This window comes from Lampetra planeri, chromosome 46 (genome assembly GCF_965212315.1).
Source record: "Lampetra planeri chromosome 46, kcLamPlan1.2.h2, whole genome shotgun sequence".
Classification (NCBI taxonomy): Eukaryota; Metazoa; Chordata; class Hyperoartia; order Petromyzontiformes; family Petromyzontidae; genus Lampetra; species Lampetra planeri.
In genome coordinates, this window is record NC_136152.1 from 4,630,048 (window position 1) to 4,645,841 (window position 15,794).

A 15,794-nucleotide genomic window follows, 5' to 3' on the forward strand; every position below is an offset into this window, starting at 1 on the left:
CCAAAACCCACGTTCATCTGTGATGCCACTGGAAAGAGGGAAAAATATAAAACCGGAAACATTTTGGACAACAGCTTTTGATGATCTCTGCTATAAAGAGAAGGGCCACTGCCCAAAGTGTCACCTCTTATAAAATTACTTATTAAAACATTTATAGTTCAAATATTATTTCCTCTTTAGGGCAATGCTATTGACAAACGTGACGTCTTGTTATTTGTGCACCACTGCCAACAGTATCTCAACGAGGCGTGGTTTCTGAATTGTTTGTACCGATTTGAAGGCAAATATGCCGCCAATTCTAAAGTGACACCGACTGCTCTCCAGATGTTTATCAACAGCCCTTTGTCAATCCACTGGTGGATAAAGGTCTTCTCACACCGTGTTCGTCGTGGAGAATGCTTAGACCATACCTCACTACACTCATCAGTGCGGGTTGGGGTGGAGGGGTGAGGTGGGAGATAGAGGGGGAGGCCCAGGGCCAGTCAGTTCACTTGTCTAGTTCTCCACCGATGTTAGTCGTGACCAGGAATGGAACGCCGTGGGCCAGGTTCAACGCTTGCACATCAACTGCTTCGCGTTCAGTTTGTTGTCCTTCTCCCGCACCTCCGATTAGCACGATTGGCTAGGTATGGTGCAAAATAATGTCTACATACACACAAACTAGTACCACACCGTTTGGCCCCGTTCCTGGTTTTTCAACAGACTCTTATTTGCAGTTGATGAGAGATGACGTGGCAATGAACAGTTTGAAACGTATCTCTACTCGCACAAGGCTGAGAATCATAAGACTCTCTTTCAAGAGGGACCTGCATTGGGATGTTTGGCCAATTCCATTTGACAGCATTCATTGCAATGCTGTCGGACAGCGGAGTGCACAAGGAAAACCCACACATGCACACACCCACGAGGCGGAGCTCAGCACAGGTAAGGGGCAGCAACTTGCTCTCTGCACTGCATCCTAGACACCACTTCACCACGCGGTGGTTAGGAGCACACGAGCGCGAGAACTTCTCCGTGTCCAAGCCACATGTCGCCCCACAGTGGGATGCTCGTGGCAGCAGTCACGCAACAACTTGGGGGTGTTTGGTATTAAATAAAAACGCTTGGACGGTGATGACGACGATGATGGTGACACAGCTGCAATGGAGCCACTCTCCACCCACGGCCGCGGAACTCCACCCTCTATGTTTTCTTTGGCTCTTCACAGGACGCACGTGTACCAACGATCAAGCGCGTGTATGCGCGTGCACGCACACCACGTGTCCACCGGCGAGGAAGGCGATGGGAAGCGATTCACAGTCCACTCCGTCCCCTACGGTCCACCCCTCCCACGTCCCAACGCACAGGGGCATGCCCAGGGCTCCGAGTTCCTGCACACCGAAAACGACGATGCTGGAGTGACATCGCAGGCCTCTGCCGACATCCTTACGCAAACCCACAACTTTTACAGCAACTCTGTAGCTGTTCAAAACCCCCACATCGTTTAATTAGTTGTGTCGACCCAACGGGCGCAACAGAGTTGATCAATACCAGAGATTTTTGTTTTGTTCAGCCACTGGTGACTGGGCCATGGACCATCCACTCGCTACTTTTGAGAACCCAGTTTAATGTTGCTGCTCCTCTCCGGGTTCTCAGTCTGTAGAGATCTCATATGACCGACACATGGCAACCACTTTTCTTGGAGCCGCAAGTCTTGGAAAGGCCCATCTTTTGGACAAATTTTATTTGGCTCAGCAGAGGAAGATCTCGCCATGTCAAGCAAAGGCCGGGGAAGATTACAAAATGGAAAGGATATGGAGGGCACCACCTCCTCTCAATTCTATTGAACAGGAAATGGGTGCCATGGTGGCTAGGAAATGTTAACTACCTCGCCTGGTATACAGGAGGTCGTGGGTTTGATCCTGACCCTGATGCCTGGTATGTGTGGATTTTTTTCTCCGGGTCCTCCGGTTTTTCCCTCTACTACATTTAGAATCACGCGGTTAGCGTATTTGTCTGCCATCACATTCATTGAGCATTCATTTGTGGCGAGGTCGTGTCTGAAACAGTGGACCTTACCTGGTAAAATAAATAATTGTTTAGTTTTAGTTCCTCACTTTGACTCGAGACTCGCTCCGTGTTACCTGGGGAGATGGTGGCGGCACTGTCAGAGCCTCCTCTGTGCCAGCTGGAACCGCGACTCGTCCGAGATCCCGTACTGCTCCAAGGGATCCTAGACCACGGAGCACAAAGACCCCCCCACCCCCCAATACCGCCTCAACACACTGGGGGCCAGTGCTGCTAGGGAGCACCTATGACGGCTGGCACAGCACGAAGGGGTGAAATGGCCAACACCATGCCAGGCCACCTTTGTCTCCCCAGTGCTGAGATTTACACACCACACCAGGTACTCACTTCAGGCTGAGCAAACCAAGGGGACATTTCTGATGTTAGATGGGCCTGAGAATCAGAATCGAACCGAGGTCACCAAGTTTATAGGCAAGGACATGCACCGCTGCAGACAAGGACATGCACCGCTGCAGACAAGGACATGCACCGCTGCAGACAAGGACATGCACCGCTGCAGACAAGGACATGCACCGCTGCAGACAAGGACATGCACCGCTGCAGACAAGGACATGCACCGCTGCAGACAAGGACATGCACCGCTGCAGACAAGGACATGCACCGCTGCAGACAAGGACATGCACCGCTGCAGACAAGGACATGCACCGCTGCAGACAAGGACATGCACCGCTGCAGACAAGGACATGCACCGCTGCAGACAAGGACATGCACCACTGCAGACAAGGACATGCACCACTGCAGACAAGGACATGCACCACTGCAGACAAGGACATGCACCACTGCAGACAAGGACATGCACCACTGCAGACAAGGACATGCACCACTGCAGACAAGGACATGCACCACTGCAGACAAGGACATGCACCACTGCAGACAAGGACATGCACCACTGCAGACAAGGACATGCACCACTGCAGACAAGGACATGCACCACTGCAGACAAGGACATGCACCACTGCAGACAAGGACATGCACCACTGCAGACAAGGACATGCACCACTGCAGACAAGGACATGCACCACTGCAGACAAGGACATGCACCACTGCAGGCAAGGACATGCACCACTGCAGGCAAGGACATGCACCACTGCAGACAAGGACATGCACCACTGCAGACAAGGACATGCACCACTGCAGACAAGGACATGCACCACTGCAGACAAGGACATGCACCACTGCAGACAAGGACATGCACCACTGCAGGCAAGGACATGCACCACTGCAGACAAGGACATGCACCACTGCAGGCAAGGACATGCACCACTGCAGACAAGGACATGCACCACTGCAGACAAGGACATGCACCACTGCAGACAAGGACATGCACCACTGCAGGCAAGGACATGCACCACTGCAGACAAGGACATGCACCACTGCAGACAAGGACATGCACCACTGCAGACAAGGACATGCACCACTGCTTCCTGTGAGCTGTGAATGCTGCGTGTACTATTGTGTGTACCCTGTGCCAATTAAAAATGTGACACGTGTACGGTGAAACATTGTGCCGTATAAGAGGGGTTACCACAAAAAACGAGCGCACCAAATAACAGCGTCCCACACAACGGTGTGGTACCACATGCACATGTACTACAACAGCAGCGAGTGCCAAGTAGGAGTGCGGAGTGCCACCGTGTACCTTCCCCGTGCGCTGGCGGATCTCCTCCCGGAGGCCAATCGCCCTCCTCCTGATCCTCTCGTAGCTGCGCACACAAACCCATCCGCGAGGACTTAACGCCTCACACCAAACCCCGCCCCCCCCAAACCACACTGGCGTCACGAGCATTACACATGAAGGGAGTGCGTGCGACACGTGGAATAGTGTGTGTGCGTGTTGTTTGTGTGGGGTGTGCCCTGTATTGCGTGTTGTTTGTATTGTGTGTGCGTGTTGTTTGTGTGTGTGCGTGTTGTTTGTGTGTGTGCGTGTTGTTTGTGTGTGTGCGTGTTGTTTGTGTGTGTGCGTGTTGTTTGTGTGTGTGCGTGTTGTTTGTGTGTGTGCGTGTTGTTTGTGTGTGTGCGTGTTGTTTGTGTGTGTGCGTGTTGTTTGTGTGTGTGCGTGTTGTTTGTGTGTGTGCGTGTTGTTTGTGTGTGTGCGTGTTGTTTGTGTGTGTGCGTGTTGTTTGTGTGCGTGCGTGTTGCTTGTGTGTGTGTGTGTGCGTGCGTGCTGTGTGTGTGTGTTGTGTGTGTGTTGTGTGCGGAGCCCACACCTCGCTCTTGCCAGCAGCTTCATCCACTCATCACACTCGGATATGGAGGAGCACTCAAAGCAGTAGCGCTGCTCCGTCCCACCCCGGTACACTACGAAGACAAAGATCACCCAGAGATCCTTCAAGATTCACTGTTGGCGGAAGTGCTGTCCGTGAGGAACTATTAAAATCCCAACGGCGCACACGAGATAGGTGGTTGGCCAGAACCACCCCCAGCCGAATCTGTCTCCCCCATGCCGCCGTTTACACACAGCACCGGGTGGATGCACTCGTTTAAGGCCGAGTACACTTAGGGGAGGCTCAGGATTTGGTTCCAATACTCGTCACCAATGTTGGTTGTGAGCGGGAATCCAACTCGGGGCGCCGCCTTGCAGCTCTCCAAGTGCTCTCTCGCGTAACAGCTGTGGGAAGGACCTCCACTCGAGGTCGCTCTGGAGAGACCATCTCAAGGGTATTTAGCCTCGACTCTTCGGTTCTTTCAGTAAAGTCACGTAGGTAGAAAAAGTAAATAAAATAAATGGAAAAATTACGTGTGTATTTATTTATGCCTACTCTTCCACGTTGGCCAGATGTCTTGGAAGCGGTGGGCGTACCCACACTTTACCCCACCGCACGCCACCTGTCAATTGACCTTGACCGTGGTTGGTACCCATTTACTTAGAATTTACAAAACCTGCACCGGTGTTTCAACTTCCATGCCAGTGGATCGAACCGGCAACTTCTTGAATGCAAGTCCAGTGTGCTATCCCTCACTGTATGGCAGGTAAGGAGATGGATATATGGATATATGAGAAAGTGTGAAAGAGGTAGATGGAGATGTACGAGAGGTGGTGTGAGGAGGTGAATATAGGTGCTCGCGAACAGCACTTGCCCCTACAGTCTGTTAAGGCTATACGGTGGATCTTTGTCTTTGTTTTTGGCGGCGAATTGAGATGACTGTTGTTGACGAAGTGGTATTGAGGATAGAGTCTTGGAGGTGACGACGTGTGGAGGCGAGGGAAGCTGGGAGGTCGTGTACTGAGCCAAGGAGGCGGTGCGAGACGGACGCGAGTGGAGGTGGCGAGGAATAATCTCGGGGAAGAGGTGTGAAGAGGCGAGGAGGAGGAGGAGAAGTGCTCACCGAGTGAGAAGCAGTGGGAATTGGGTAGTGAGTTTCGCTCCACCTCGCACTCCTCCAGGACCAGCGCTCCCACCGGCTGACACGTACAGACACACGAACACACAAACATCCCCCGTGTAGCCTCAACAGACTGTTGTGGCAAATGCTGTTAGCGAGCAGCACCTATGAAGGCCAGAAGAGCAAGCGAGTGGGTAGGTGGCCAACACCACACCCAGCCGTCTTTGTCTCCACAGTGGCGGTATTTACAGACTGCACCAGGTACTCGTTTGAGGCAGTCGACCTAGGGGAGGCCCAGGACTAGTTAAAATATTCACCGCCGATATTGGTCGTCGGCGGGAATGGAACTCTGGTCGCTGGGTTTGTAGACCAGCGTGCTAACCGCTACACTACTGAGGTACATAGCAGTGAATGTGTAATGGTGGTGGTTGTGTATTTTGATGGATTGTAGTTGAGGTGGTTGTGGTGGTATGAGATGGGTTACCTCTGTCTCATCGATTCTGAAGTAGAATAGGAAATTCATCACCAACTTGATATTTCGCTCTTTGTATCCTGCAGTTTAACCACAGCGCAAAGCACACACAGAAAACACATAGCACAATAAAACATGTATATATAGCGCACCTAAAGGTGATCACAGCTCAAGACACTGGACAGGCAGTCAGTCCTAGGCAGAGGGCAAATAAGGAACCTGAACAAGGCATGAATAAGGGCTAGGAATCTGTGAGTCATCACTACGTCAGTCGATTCGTCTCTTTAAATGACTGTGGGTATCTATGCGAGTCAAGCAGCAACACAACATTTGGTCATATTGAATAATTTTCATGAGAATTGCAGTCACAGTTGTCGGACAATAATCTCGGCACACATGGCTACATAATGAACGAAATAATTATCTCCAATGTGGTTCACGATTGTACTGAACTGGATTCAGTTGCTGAAGCTCTCAGCAAATGGAGCAAGAGGTCGGACATCATGCCGAACAACACGTGTACAACCCGGCACCACATTGCTCCGATTTTTTTCTTCTTTCTTCCCGGACTTTATTTTCTTTGCTTTTGTCAATTTGGTGGCTCAGGTTACGCTGGCAAATGGAACTCACCCAGGTGTCTTATGATCTCACCGAGTTTAACAATATAACCTTAACGTCCTAGAGATGTACAGCCCAACGACAGAAAAACCTTCGCAGTAATTCAATTTCTTACATTTTCCATCCCAAAAATATCCTACTTCCTGGAAACCATAATTTGTATGTTAGAGTTTTGATTTCCAGTAAACCCCCTCAATTTGCTCAAGGCAACACAAACAAAACCAAGGATGAGAAAAAGACCGAGGTTGATAAGACCTAGGATCATCGTGACATGGGATCATTACGGATTTCATGAGACCAGAATTTCACGTTAAGAAGTTGATGTCACGGGAGTGGGCGCCTGGTGGCGAGACGTCATGTACCTCGCCCAATGTGCAGGAGCCCGTGAGTTCATGCCCGATCCTGACGCCTGTACATTTGGAGTTTGCGAGTTCTCTCCCCATGGTGGCATGGATTTCTCTCCGGGTCCTCCGGTTTTTCCCTCTACATTTAGAATCAACGTACGTTTAGTTATACTTCTCCACGTGATAAGCCACTTCATTGTGCTATCAATTGTGGCCAGGTTGCTTCTGAGAAATAGCTATCTAGCTCAGTGGGCCTGACCTGGTGAAATATTTTTTTTTTTAGTTTATAGTGTGTTGATCAGAACAAGGTTGAAAAGTAAGAAGCTCGATGCAGGGATTTTCAATATTTTCCATGTCGCTGATAGACTTGACAAGTAGTGGCACATTGGTAGCCACAGCCAGTGAGAGGTAGACACAAAAGCGCTCTCATTGATGGGGAATGGAGGGTGCCGGTTAATCAAATATGCTGGAACCTGAGAGTTATTATACTTGTGTAATACAAATGGAGTAACGTGGAGTTCGCTGTGCTGGTTAATGGAGTAACGTGGAGTTCGCTGTGCTGGTTAATGGAGTAACGTGGAGTTCGCTGTGCTGGTTAATGGAGTAACGTGGAGTTCGCGGTGCTGGTTAATGGAGTAACGTAGAGTTCACTGTGCTGGTTAATGGAGTAACGTGGAGTTCGCTGTGCTGGTTAATGGAGTAACGTGGAGTTCGCTGTGCTGGTTAATGGAGTAACGTGGAGTTCGCTGTGCTGGTTAATGGAGTAACGTGGAGTTCGCTGTGCTGGTTAATGGAGTAACGTGGAGTTCGCGGTGCTGGTTAATGGAGTAACGTGGAGTTCGCTGTGCTGGTTAATGGAGTAACGTGGAGTTCGCTGTGCTGGTTAATGGCGTAACGTAGAGTTCGCTGTGCTGGTTAATGGAGTAACGTGGAGTTCGCTGTGCTGGTTAATGGCGTAACGTAGAGTTCACTGTGCTGGTTAATGGAGTAACGTGGAGTTCGCTGTGCTGGTTAATGGAGTAACGTGGAGTTCGCTGTGCTGGTTAATGGAGTAACGTGGAGTTCGCTGTGCTGGTTAATGGAGTAACGTGGAGTTCGCTGTGCTGGTTAATGGAGTAACGTGGAGTTCGCTGTGCTGGTTAATGGAGTAACGTGGAGTTCGCTGTGCTGGTTAATGGAGTAACGTGGAGTTCGCGGTGCTGGTTAATGGAGTAACGTGGAGTTCGCTGTGCTGGTTAATGGAGTAACGTGGAGTTCGCTGTGCTGGTTAATGGCGTAACGTAGAGTTCGCTGTGCTGGTTAATGGAGTAACGTGGAGTTCGCTGTGCTGGTTAATGGAGTAACGTGGAGTTCGCTGTGCTGGTTAATGGAGTAACGTGGAGTTCGCTGTGCTGGTTAATGGAGTAACGTGGAGTTCGCTGTGCTGGTTAATGGAGTAACGTGGAGTTCGCTGTGCTGGTTAATGGAGTAACGTGGAGTTCGCTGTGCTGGTTAATGGAGTAACGTGGAGTTCGCTGTGCTGGTTAATGGAGTAACGTGGAGTTCGCTGTGCTGGTTAATGGAGTAACGTGGAGTTCGCTGTGCTGGTTAATGGAGTAACGTGGAGTTCGCTGTGCTGGTTAATGGAGTAACGTGGAGTTCGCTGTGCTGGTTAATGGAGTAACGTGGAGTTCGCTGTGCTGGTTAATGGAGTAAAGTGCCGGGAGAACGGGGAGGAGTTCGCTAGACGACGATTTGACAAGACGAAGTTTCGCCGAGGACGCAGCGATCATTGTGCCCGGGTAGATCGAGGAGCTCATTTCTTGTCCTCAACAGAGTTCACGAGCCCAGACTTTGTTCTGAACAAAACTAAACTCCCAAGGAGGCACCTTTGGTTTGTCCAGAAGAAACTTGATGGAAAACCCAAACTTGTTGCAAGTGGACACGGGGACCATTGCAATGTTAGTGCGGCTCGTGTTTAAAGGTCGACGGGATGGACGCTCGTTCTGAACAAGGGGACACGCGAGATGGAACAGAGACTTGGTCACAACTCGGGTTACTAAAATTGATTTTTTATAATCGTTACTATAACCCCTAAAACGCCAAACAAAAACAGTTCGCAGACACAAATAGAATTGTCTCGCGCAAAGACACGAACGTGTCTTAGATGTTAGACTGCGAAACTCGGGGAGCTGCCACCGTTACACAAACAATGGCAGCGCTCTGGACTTCAGAGGTCGCCAGCTCGATGCGATCTCCCGGCGCGGCAGGGAATCGATGCAAGTTTACTCAAATGTCGCGCGTGGTGGTTGTGAAGTGCGGGCCAAGTCCTCTGTGCCCTCCTCTAGAGCCCCCTCGTGGCGTGAGCGAGCGAGGCAGCAGCACTACACTACACTACTATACACTACCACCTACACTATACACACACACAACACTACTATACACTACACTATATACACACACACTATACACACACAACACTATACACACTACACTATACACACTATACACTACACCAGCTACTCAGTTGAGGCAGAGTCACAACACTAGACTATAGAACACATAGAACACAACACTACACTACACAATACACTACACACTACAACACAACACTACACCCTACACTACACATTACACTACACACACCACTCTACACTACACTACACACCACTATACAACACTGCACTATACACTCAACAAACGGTGGTGGTTGTTGTTGTTGAGTGATGGTGGTGGTTGTTGTTGTTGAGTGATGGTGGTTGTTGTTGAGTGATGGTGTTGGTTGTTATGTTGTTGTTGAGTGATGGTGGTGGTTGTTGTTGTTGAGTGATGGTGGTGGTTGTTGTTGTTGAGTGATGGTGGTTGTTGTTGTTGAGTGATGGTGGTTGTTGTTGTTGAGTGATGGTGGTTGTTGTTGTTGAGTGATGGTGGTTGTTGTTGTTGAGTGATGGTGGTTGTTGTTGTTGAGTGATGGTGGTGGTGGTTGTTGTTGAGTGATGGTGGTGGTGGTTGTTGTTGAGTGATGGTGGTGGTGGTTGTTGTTGAGTGATGGTGGTGGTTGTTGTTGTTGAGTGATGGTGGTGGTTGTTGTTGTTGAGTGATGGTGGTGGTTGTTGTTGTTGAGTGATGGTGGTGGTTGTTGTTGTTGAGTGATGGTGGTGGTTGTTGTTGTTGAGTGATGGTGGTGGTTGTTGTTGAGTGATGGTGGTAGTTGTTGTGTTGTTGTTGAGTGATGGTGGTAGTTGTTGTGTTGTTGTTGAGTGATGGTGGTGGTTGTTGTGTTGTTGTTGAGTGATGGTGGTGGTCGTTGTGTTGTTGTTGAGTGATGGTGGTGGTTGTTGAGTGATGGTGGTTGTTGTTGAGTGATGGTGGTTGTTGTTGAGTGATGGTGGTTGTTGTTGAGTGATGGTGGTTGTTGTTGAGTGATGGTGGTGGTGGTTGAGTGATGGTGGTGGTGGTTGAGTGATGGTGGTGGTGGTTGAGTGATGGTTGTGGTGGTTGTTGTTGTTGAGTGATGGTTGTGGTGGTGGTTGTTGTTGAGTGATGGTTGTGGTGGTGGTTGTTGTTGTTGAGTGATGGTGGTGGTTGTTGTGTTGTTGTTGAGTGATGGTGGTGGTTGTTGTGTTGTTGTTGAGTGATGGTGGTGGTTGTTGAGTGATGGTGGTTGTTGTTGTTGTTGAGTGATGGTGGATGTTGTTGTTGAGTGATGGTGGTGGTGGTTGTTGTTGAGTGATGGTGGTGGTTGTTGTTGAGTGATGGTGGTGGTGGTTGTTGTTGAGTGATGGTGGTTGTTGTTGAGTGATGGTGGTGGTGGTTGAGTGATGGTTGTGGTGGTTGTTGTTGAGTGAGGGTTGTGGTGGTGGTTGTTGTTGTTGAGTGGTGGTGGTTGTTGTTGTTGAGTGATGGTGGTTGTTGAGTGATGGTGGTGGTGGTTGTTGAGTGATGGTGGTGGTGGTTGTTGTTGAGTGATAGTGGTGGTGGTTGTTGTTGAGTGATAGTGGTGGTGGTTGTTGTTGAGTGATGGTGGTTGTTGTTGCGTGATGGTGGTTGTTGTTGCGTGATGGTGGTTGTTGTTGCGTGATGGTGGTTGTTGTTGAGTGATGGTGGTTGTTGTTGTTGAGTGATGGTGGTTGTTGTTGTTGAGTGATGGTGGTTGTTGTTGAGTGATGGTGGTTGTTGTTGAGTGATGGTGGTTGTTGTTGCGTGATGGTGGTTGTTGTTGAGTGATGGTGGTTGTTGTTGCGTGATGGTGGTTGTTGTTGAGTGATGGTGGTTGTTGTTGCGTGATGGTGGTTGTTGTTGAGTGATGGTGGTTGTTGTTGAGTGATGGTGGTTGTTGTTGAGTGATGGTGGTTGTTGTTGTTGTTGAGTGATGATGGTTGTTGTTGTTGAGTGATGATGGTTGTTGTTGTTGTTGTTGAGTGACGGTGGTTGTTGTTGTTGTTGAGTGATGATGGTTGTTGTTGTTGAGTGATGATGGTTGTTGTTGAGTGATGGTTGTTGTTGAGTGATGATGGTTGTTGTTGAGTGATGGTTGTTGTTGTTGAGTGATGGTGGTTGTTGTTGTTGAGTGATGGTGGTTGTTGTTGTTGAGTGATGGTGGTTGTTGTTGTTGTAGTGATGGTTGTTGTTGTTGAGTGATGGTGGTTGTTGTTGTAGTGATGGTTGTTGTTGTTGAGTGATGGTGGTGGTAGCGGCCAGCACGGTTTCCAAGTTCGATTCCCGCTCACGGTCACCAACCCCAGTGACGATGACCTGAACCAGTCCTGGGCCTCCCCTCAGGTGGACTCAGCCTCAAATGAGCACCTGGTGCGGCGTCTACACAGCGCCACTGAGGGAGACAAAGGCGGCCGGACATTGTGCCGGCCACCCACCCCCCTTCGTGTGCCACAGTGCCACCCACCCCCCTTCGTGTGCCACAGTGCCACCCACCCCCCTTCGTGTGCCAGTGCCACCCACCCCCCTTCGTGTGCCACAGTGCCACCCACCCCCCTTCGTGTGCCACAGTGCCACCCACCCCCCTTCGTGTGCCACAGTGCCACCCACCCCCCTTCGTGTGCCACAGTGCCACCCACCCCCTTCGTGTGCCACAGTGCCACCCACCCCCCTTCGTGTGCCACAGTGCCACCCACCCCCCTTCGTGTGCCACAGTGCCACCCACCCCCCTTCGTGTGCCACAGTGCCACCCACCCCCCTTCGTGTGCCACAGTGCCACCCACCCCCCTTCGTATGCCACAGTGCCACCCACCCCCCTTCGTGTGCCACAGTGCCACCCACCCCCCTTCGTGTGCCACAGTGCCACCCACCCCCCTTCGTGTGCCACAGTGCCACCCACCCCCCTTCGTGTGCCACAGTGCCACCCACCCCCCTTCGTGTGCCACAGTGCCACCCACCCCCCTTCGTGTGCCACAGTGCCACCCACCACCCTTCGTGTGCCACAGTGCCGGCCTTCGTCGGTGTTGCTAGCGAGCAGCACCTGCCCCGACAGTCTTGCCAAGTCTACACGGAGGGATGTGTGGTGGTTGTGGTGGTTGTGGTGGTGGTTGTTGAGTGGTTGTTGAGTGGTGGTTGTGGTTGAGTGGTGGTTGTGGTTGAGTGGTGGTTGTGGTTGAGTGGTGATGGTTGTTGTTGCGGTGGTGGTTGTTGAGTGGTGATGGTTGTTGTGGTGGTGGTTGTTGTTGAGTGGTGGTGGTTGTGTGGTGGTGGTTGTTGTTGAGTGGTGGTGGTTGTGTGGTGGTGGTTGTTGTTGAGTGGTGGTGGTTGTGTGGTGGTGGTTGTTGTTGAGTGGTGGTTGTTGTTGAGTGGTGGTGGTTGTTGAGTGGTGGTGGTTGTTGAGTGGTGGTGGTTGTTGAGTGGTGGTGGTTGTTGAGTGGTGGTGGTCGTGGTGCTTGTGTGGTGGTTGTGGTTGAGTGGTTGTGGTGGTTGTGGTGGTTGTGTGGCACTCGCCTTCTCGCTTCCCCGCGGCCCATGCGCGCATCTTCACCCGCGCCTGCCTCTGGCAGGGCTGCCCCGCCAGGCTCACCAACTCCCGCTCGTTGTAGCGCATTGACCCCCACCACCCCCAGCAGCCGCTCGGTCTCTCGGTCTCTGGGTCCCTGGGGATCAAATTCGCTGCCAACCACGGCCCAGGTCCAGCTTCCGTCCGCACTGCGCGAGGTCCTCGCTCGCTCCTCTCGCCTTATATAGGGCGCCCTCACCACGTCGACATGACGTCATCACGTAGACCACCTCCGCCTCGCTTGAATGATGTCATCGCGCCAGGTTTGCTCCGGGCAACGTCATCAAGTTGGCAACGGCAGCCAAAGCACTCCGCGCTGACTTCTTCGCGTCTAAATCCGCCTTTGTGGTGACGTCATGTCATATCCAAACGTCATCGCGTTAGGCGGCCCATGCCATTGCGTCATGACGTCAGACAAGTTCGTTGTGGAGGTCCCCGCGTTGAACGCTGCCGAGGCGTTGCCGTGACGTCATTATCAAGTGATGACGGCCTGCCTGGTGCCGTGAGCGACGTCACGTGGTTGTGGCCACTCCGTGAGTGGCGCTGACGAATTGAAGCGAGTGACGTCATCGCATCAAATCGCCGAAAAAGGCGCGAAAGTGTTTAAATTCAATAAACAAGTAAAACATTGGGACCTTCGCGATAAAACTTCACTATTACCAGCAAAATGTTGGCTTAAAACTTTCGTGACTGGAGAAATTCATATTCTTTGGGTCTTTCAGTAAAGTCACGTAGATAGGTTCACATTAATAAAATCAAATAAACAAAAAACGACGACGTTTCGATCACAACACAAGAGGGGAAAAGCTGCTGGGACAGACTTAAAGGTTTACAATAGGTTAGCGTGTTAATGTGAGAAGTTAGCGTGTTAATGTGAGAAGTTAGCGTGTTAATGTGAGAAGTTAGCGTGTTAATGTGAGAAGTTAGCGTGTTAACGTGAGAAGTTAGCGTGTTAATGTGAGAAGTTAGCGTGTTAATGTGAGAAGTTAGCGTGTTAACGTGAGAAGTTAGCGTGTTAATGTGAGAAGTTAGCGTGTTAACGTGAGAAGTTAGCATATTAACGTGAGAAGTTAGCGTGTTAATGTGAGAAGTTAGCGTGTTAATGTGAGAAGTTAGGTCGGCTGTGTTGGTGTGAGACATTTGACCTGTTAATGTAAAATCGGACAGCCGAAGGGACGGGGAAAATAGCAACTAACATCGGAAGGTGAGAGACAGGATGGGAACATCACAGCCAGACACATGGACGTGACTTTACCGAAACACCCAAAGGGTTATGACCAGCAAGTTACCTCAGTTATTGAAAAGTCTTCACGTATTTACACGGCGGGATGAGATGTCCCCAGACGTCGTGAGACAACTCGAAACATTCCCTCAAGAACCTTGCACATGGCAGGTGTTTGCATAATGGGTATTTACCAGAGGTGTGGACTCGAGTCATGTGACTTGGACTCGAGTCAGACTCGAGTCATGAATTTGATGACTTGCGACTCGACTTGCATAACAATGACTTTGTCCCACCTATGAGATGTGGACTCGAGTCATGTGACTTGGACTCGAGTCAGACTCGAGTCATGAATTTGATGACTTGCGACTCGACTTGGACTTGCATAACAATGACTTTGTCCCACCTATGAGATGTGGACTCGAGTCATGTGACTTGGACTCGAGTCAGACTCGAGTCATGAATTTGATGACTTGCGACTCGACTTGGACTTGCATAACAATGACTTTGTCCCACCTCTGGTATTTACCACGACCGTGCTTGCCCGAGACACTCACAGAGCAGAGACACGGGGACAGACCTCTGTGTGTGTCTCTCCTCACAGACGATGATGCCCTTGGCGAGTGGACTCCATGTCCCCCTCGTGGTGACTCGGAGATGTTGACTACCTCGCCGGGTGCACAGGGTGCGATCCCGACCCTGACGCCTGCTGGGAATGTGGAGATTGCGTCCACTTGTAGAAACCTGCTCTTAGAGTATGCAGCTGATGTGAATTATCTGATAAAATAAAACTTAGTTTAATAGGTCACCACTGTGGCTGGAATCACGTTCCCGAGGCACACGCTCTTAAATAGCAAGGTCCATTATAAACCAAACATGATGACCGCAGATTTTAAATACACGGTATATAACATAATTAGCATGATTGGTGGAGAGTAAGTAACACAGCAAAGTGCCTCCTTCACATCATGTCGACATCAAACCTGTCAACCCAGTACCCTACCTACTACACACCAATTCAGACCTTATTGGTCACCCCGTGCCCTTATACATCTACACGTTCATCCTACAGTCCCATTACAAGTGAGAAGCACAAATAGATTTTAAAAAACATGTTTTTGCCCAGAGTGAAACGGCTTTACGCCGTATGAACCTGATCTCCCTAGACAACGATACGGCTAAACCGTATAGGTTGCAGGCAAGTCTACACCAACTACATACTGTGTAAGCAATGTTTACACAACCCATCGGCCCAACGGCCTTCTGGGAGTGCATAATTTCAGCAAAAGACAATCAAAACTCTGCAGCGGTTTTGACCTGCAGTGTCTCATCAGCAGTCAGGCTTAGCAGAAACCAACGCTGAACTACCAGACAAAGGGAGCCTCCCTGTTAGAGATGGACAGGGTCGCTACAATGCCACGGATTATACTGAAATCGTCCTTGTTGTTGAGGCAGCTGCTGTTCTGGGAAATACGCAAGTCGCCACGAGCCACTCGAGTAATAACATTATTAATAATACCGACCGAGACGAAGAATGTAAAACGAGTTCTCTAGTTTCGATTTAAAGCTTTCGTGACTGCAGGAATTCATCTTCTTCGTTCTTTCGGTAAAGTCACGTAGAAGGGAAGTAATAAAATAATAAAAATAAAACATAATAAAATAAAATAATTCTCACGACGTTTCGGCTACAACGCAAGCAGCCGTCTTCTTCACCTGTGACTTTACCGAAAGAACCAAGAAGAGTTCTCTAGTGTTACGAAAGGTTGAGAT

The 15,794-nt window shown here is 50.1% G+C and overlaps 1 protein-coding gene across 2 annotated transcripts; it reads right to left on the minus strand.

Moving 5' to 3' along the window:
* Positions 1–691: 691 nt before the first annotated feature.
* PLEKHJ1 (pleckstrin homology domain containing J1) lies at positions 692–13,154 on the minus strand. 2 transcript variants are annotated; one of them, XM_078615195.1, is made up of 7 exons: positions 12,751–13,154; positions 5,876–5,943; positions 5,395–5,470; positions 4,275–4,365; positions 3,707–3,770; positions 2,124–2,212; positions 692–1,370 (listed from the first exon to the last, which is right to left on the minus strand). In XM_078615195.1, the coding sequence occupies exons 1-6, from the start codon at positions 12,848–12,850 to the stop codon at positions 2,147–2,149; spliced, it is 465 nt and encodes a 154-aa protein (XP_078471321.1). In that variant the 5' UTR covers positions 12,851–13,154; the 3' UTR covers positions 692–1,370; positions 2,124–2,146. The 2 variants fall into 2 exon arrangements, with proteins under 2 accessions (XP_078471321.1, XP_078471320.1); XM_078615194.1 differs by lacking the exon at positions 3,707–3,770 and having other exon boundaries at positions 1,164–1,370.
* Between the last annotated feature and the right edge of the window lie 2,640 nt (positions 13,155–15,794).

Excerpts from the sequence above, each read along its gene's own strand:
- PLEKHJ1 (XM_078615194.1), bottom strand. The coding sequence starts at position 12,850 with ATGCGCTACAACGAGCGGGAGTTGGTGAGCCTGGCGGGGCAGCCCTGC. Across the intron at positions 5,471-5,875 it reads TCAGAATCGATGAGACAGAG|CCGGTGGGAGCGCTGGTCCT; the intron begins GTAACCCATCTC and ends TGTACGTGTCAG. Across the intron at positions 1,371-2,123 it reads TGCCGCCACCATCTCCCCAG|GAACTCGGAGCCCTGGGCAT; the intron begins GTAACACGGAGC and ends TTCGGTGTGCAG.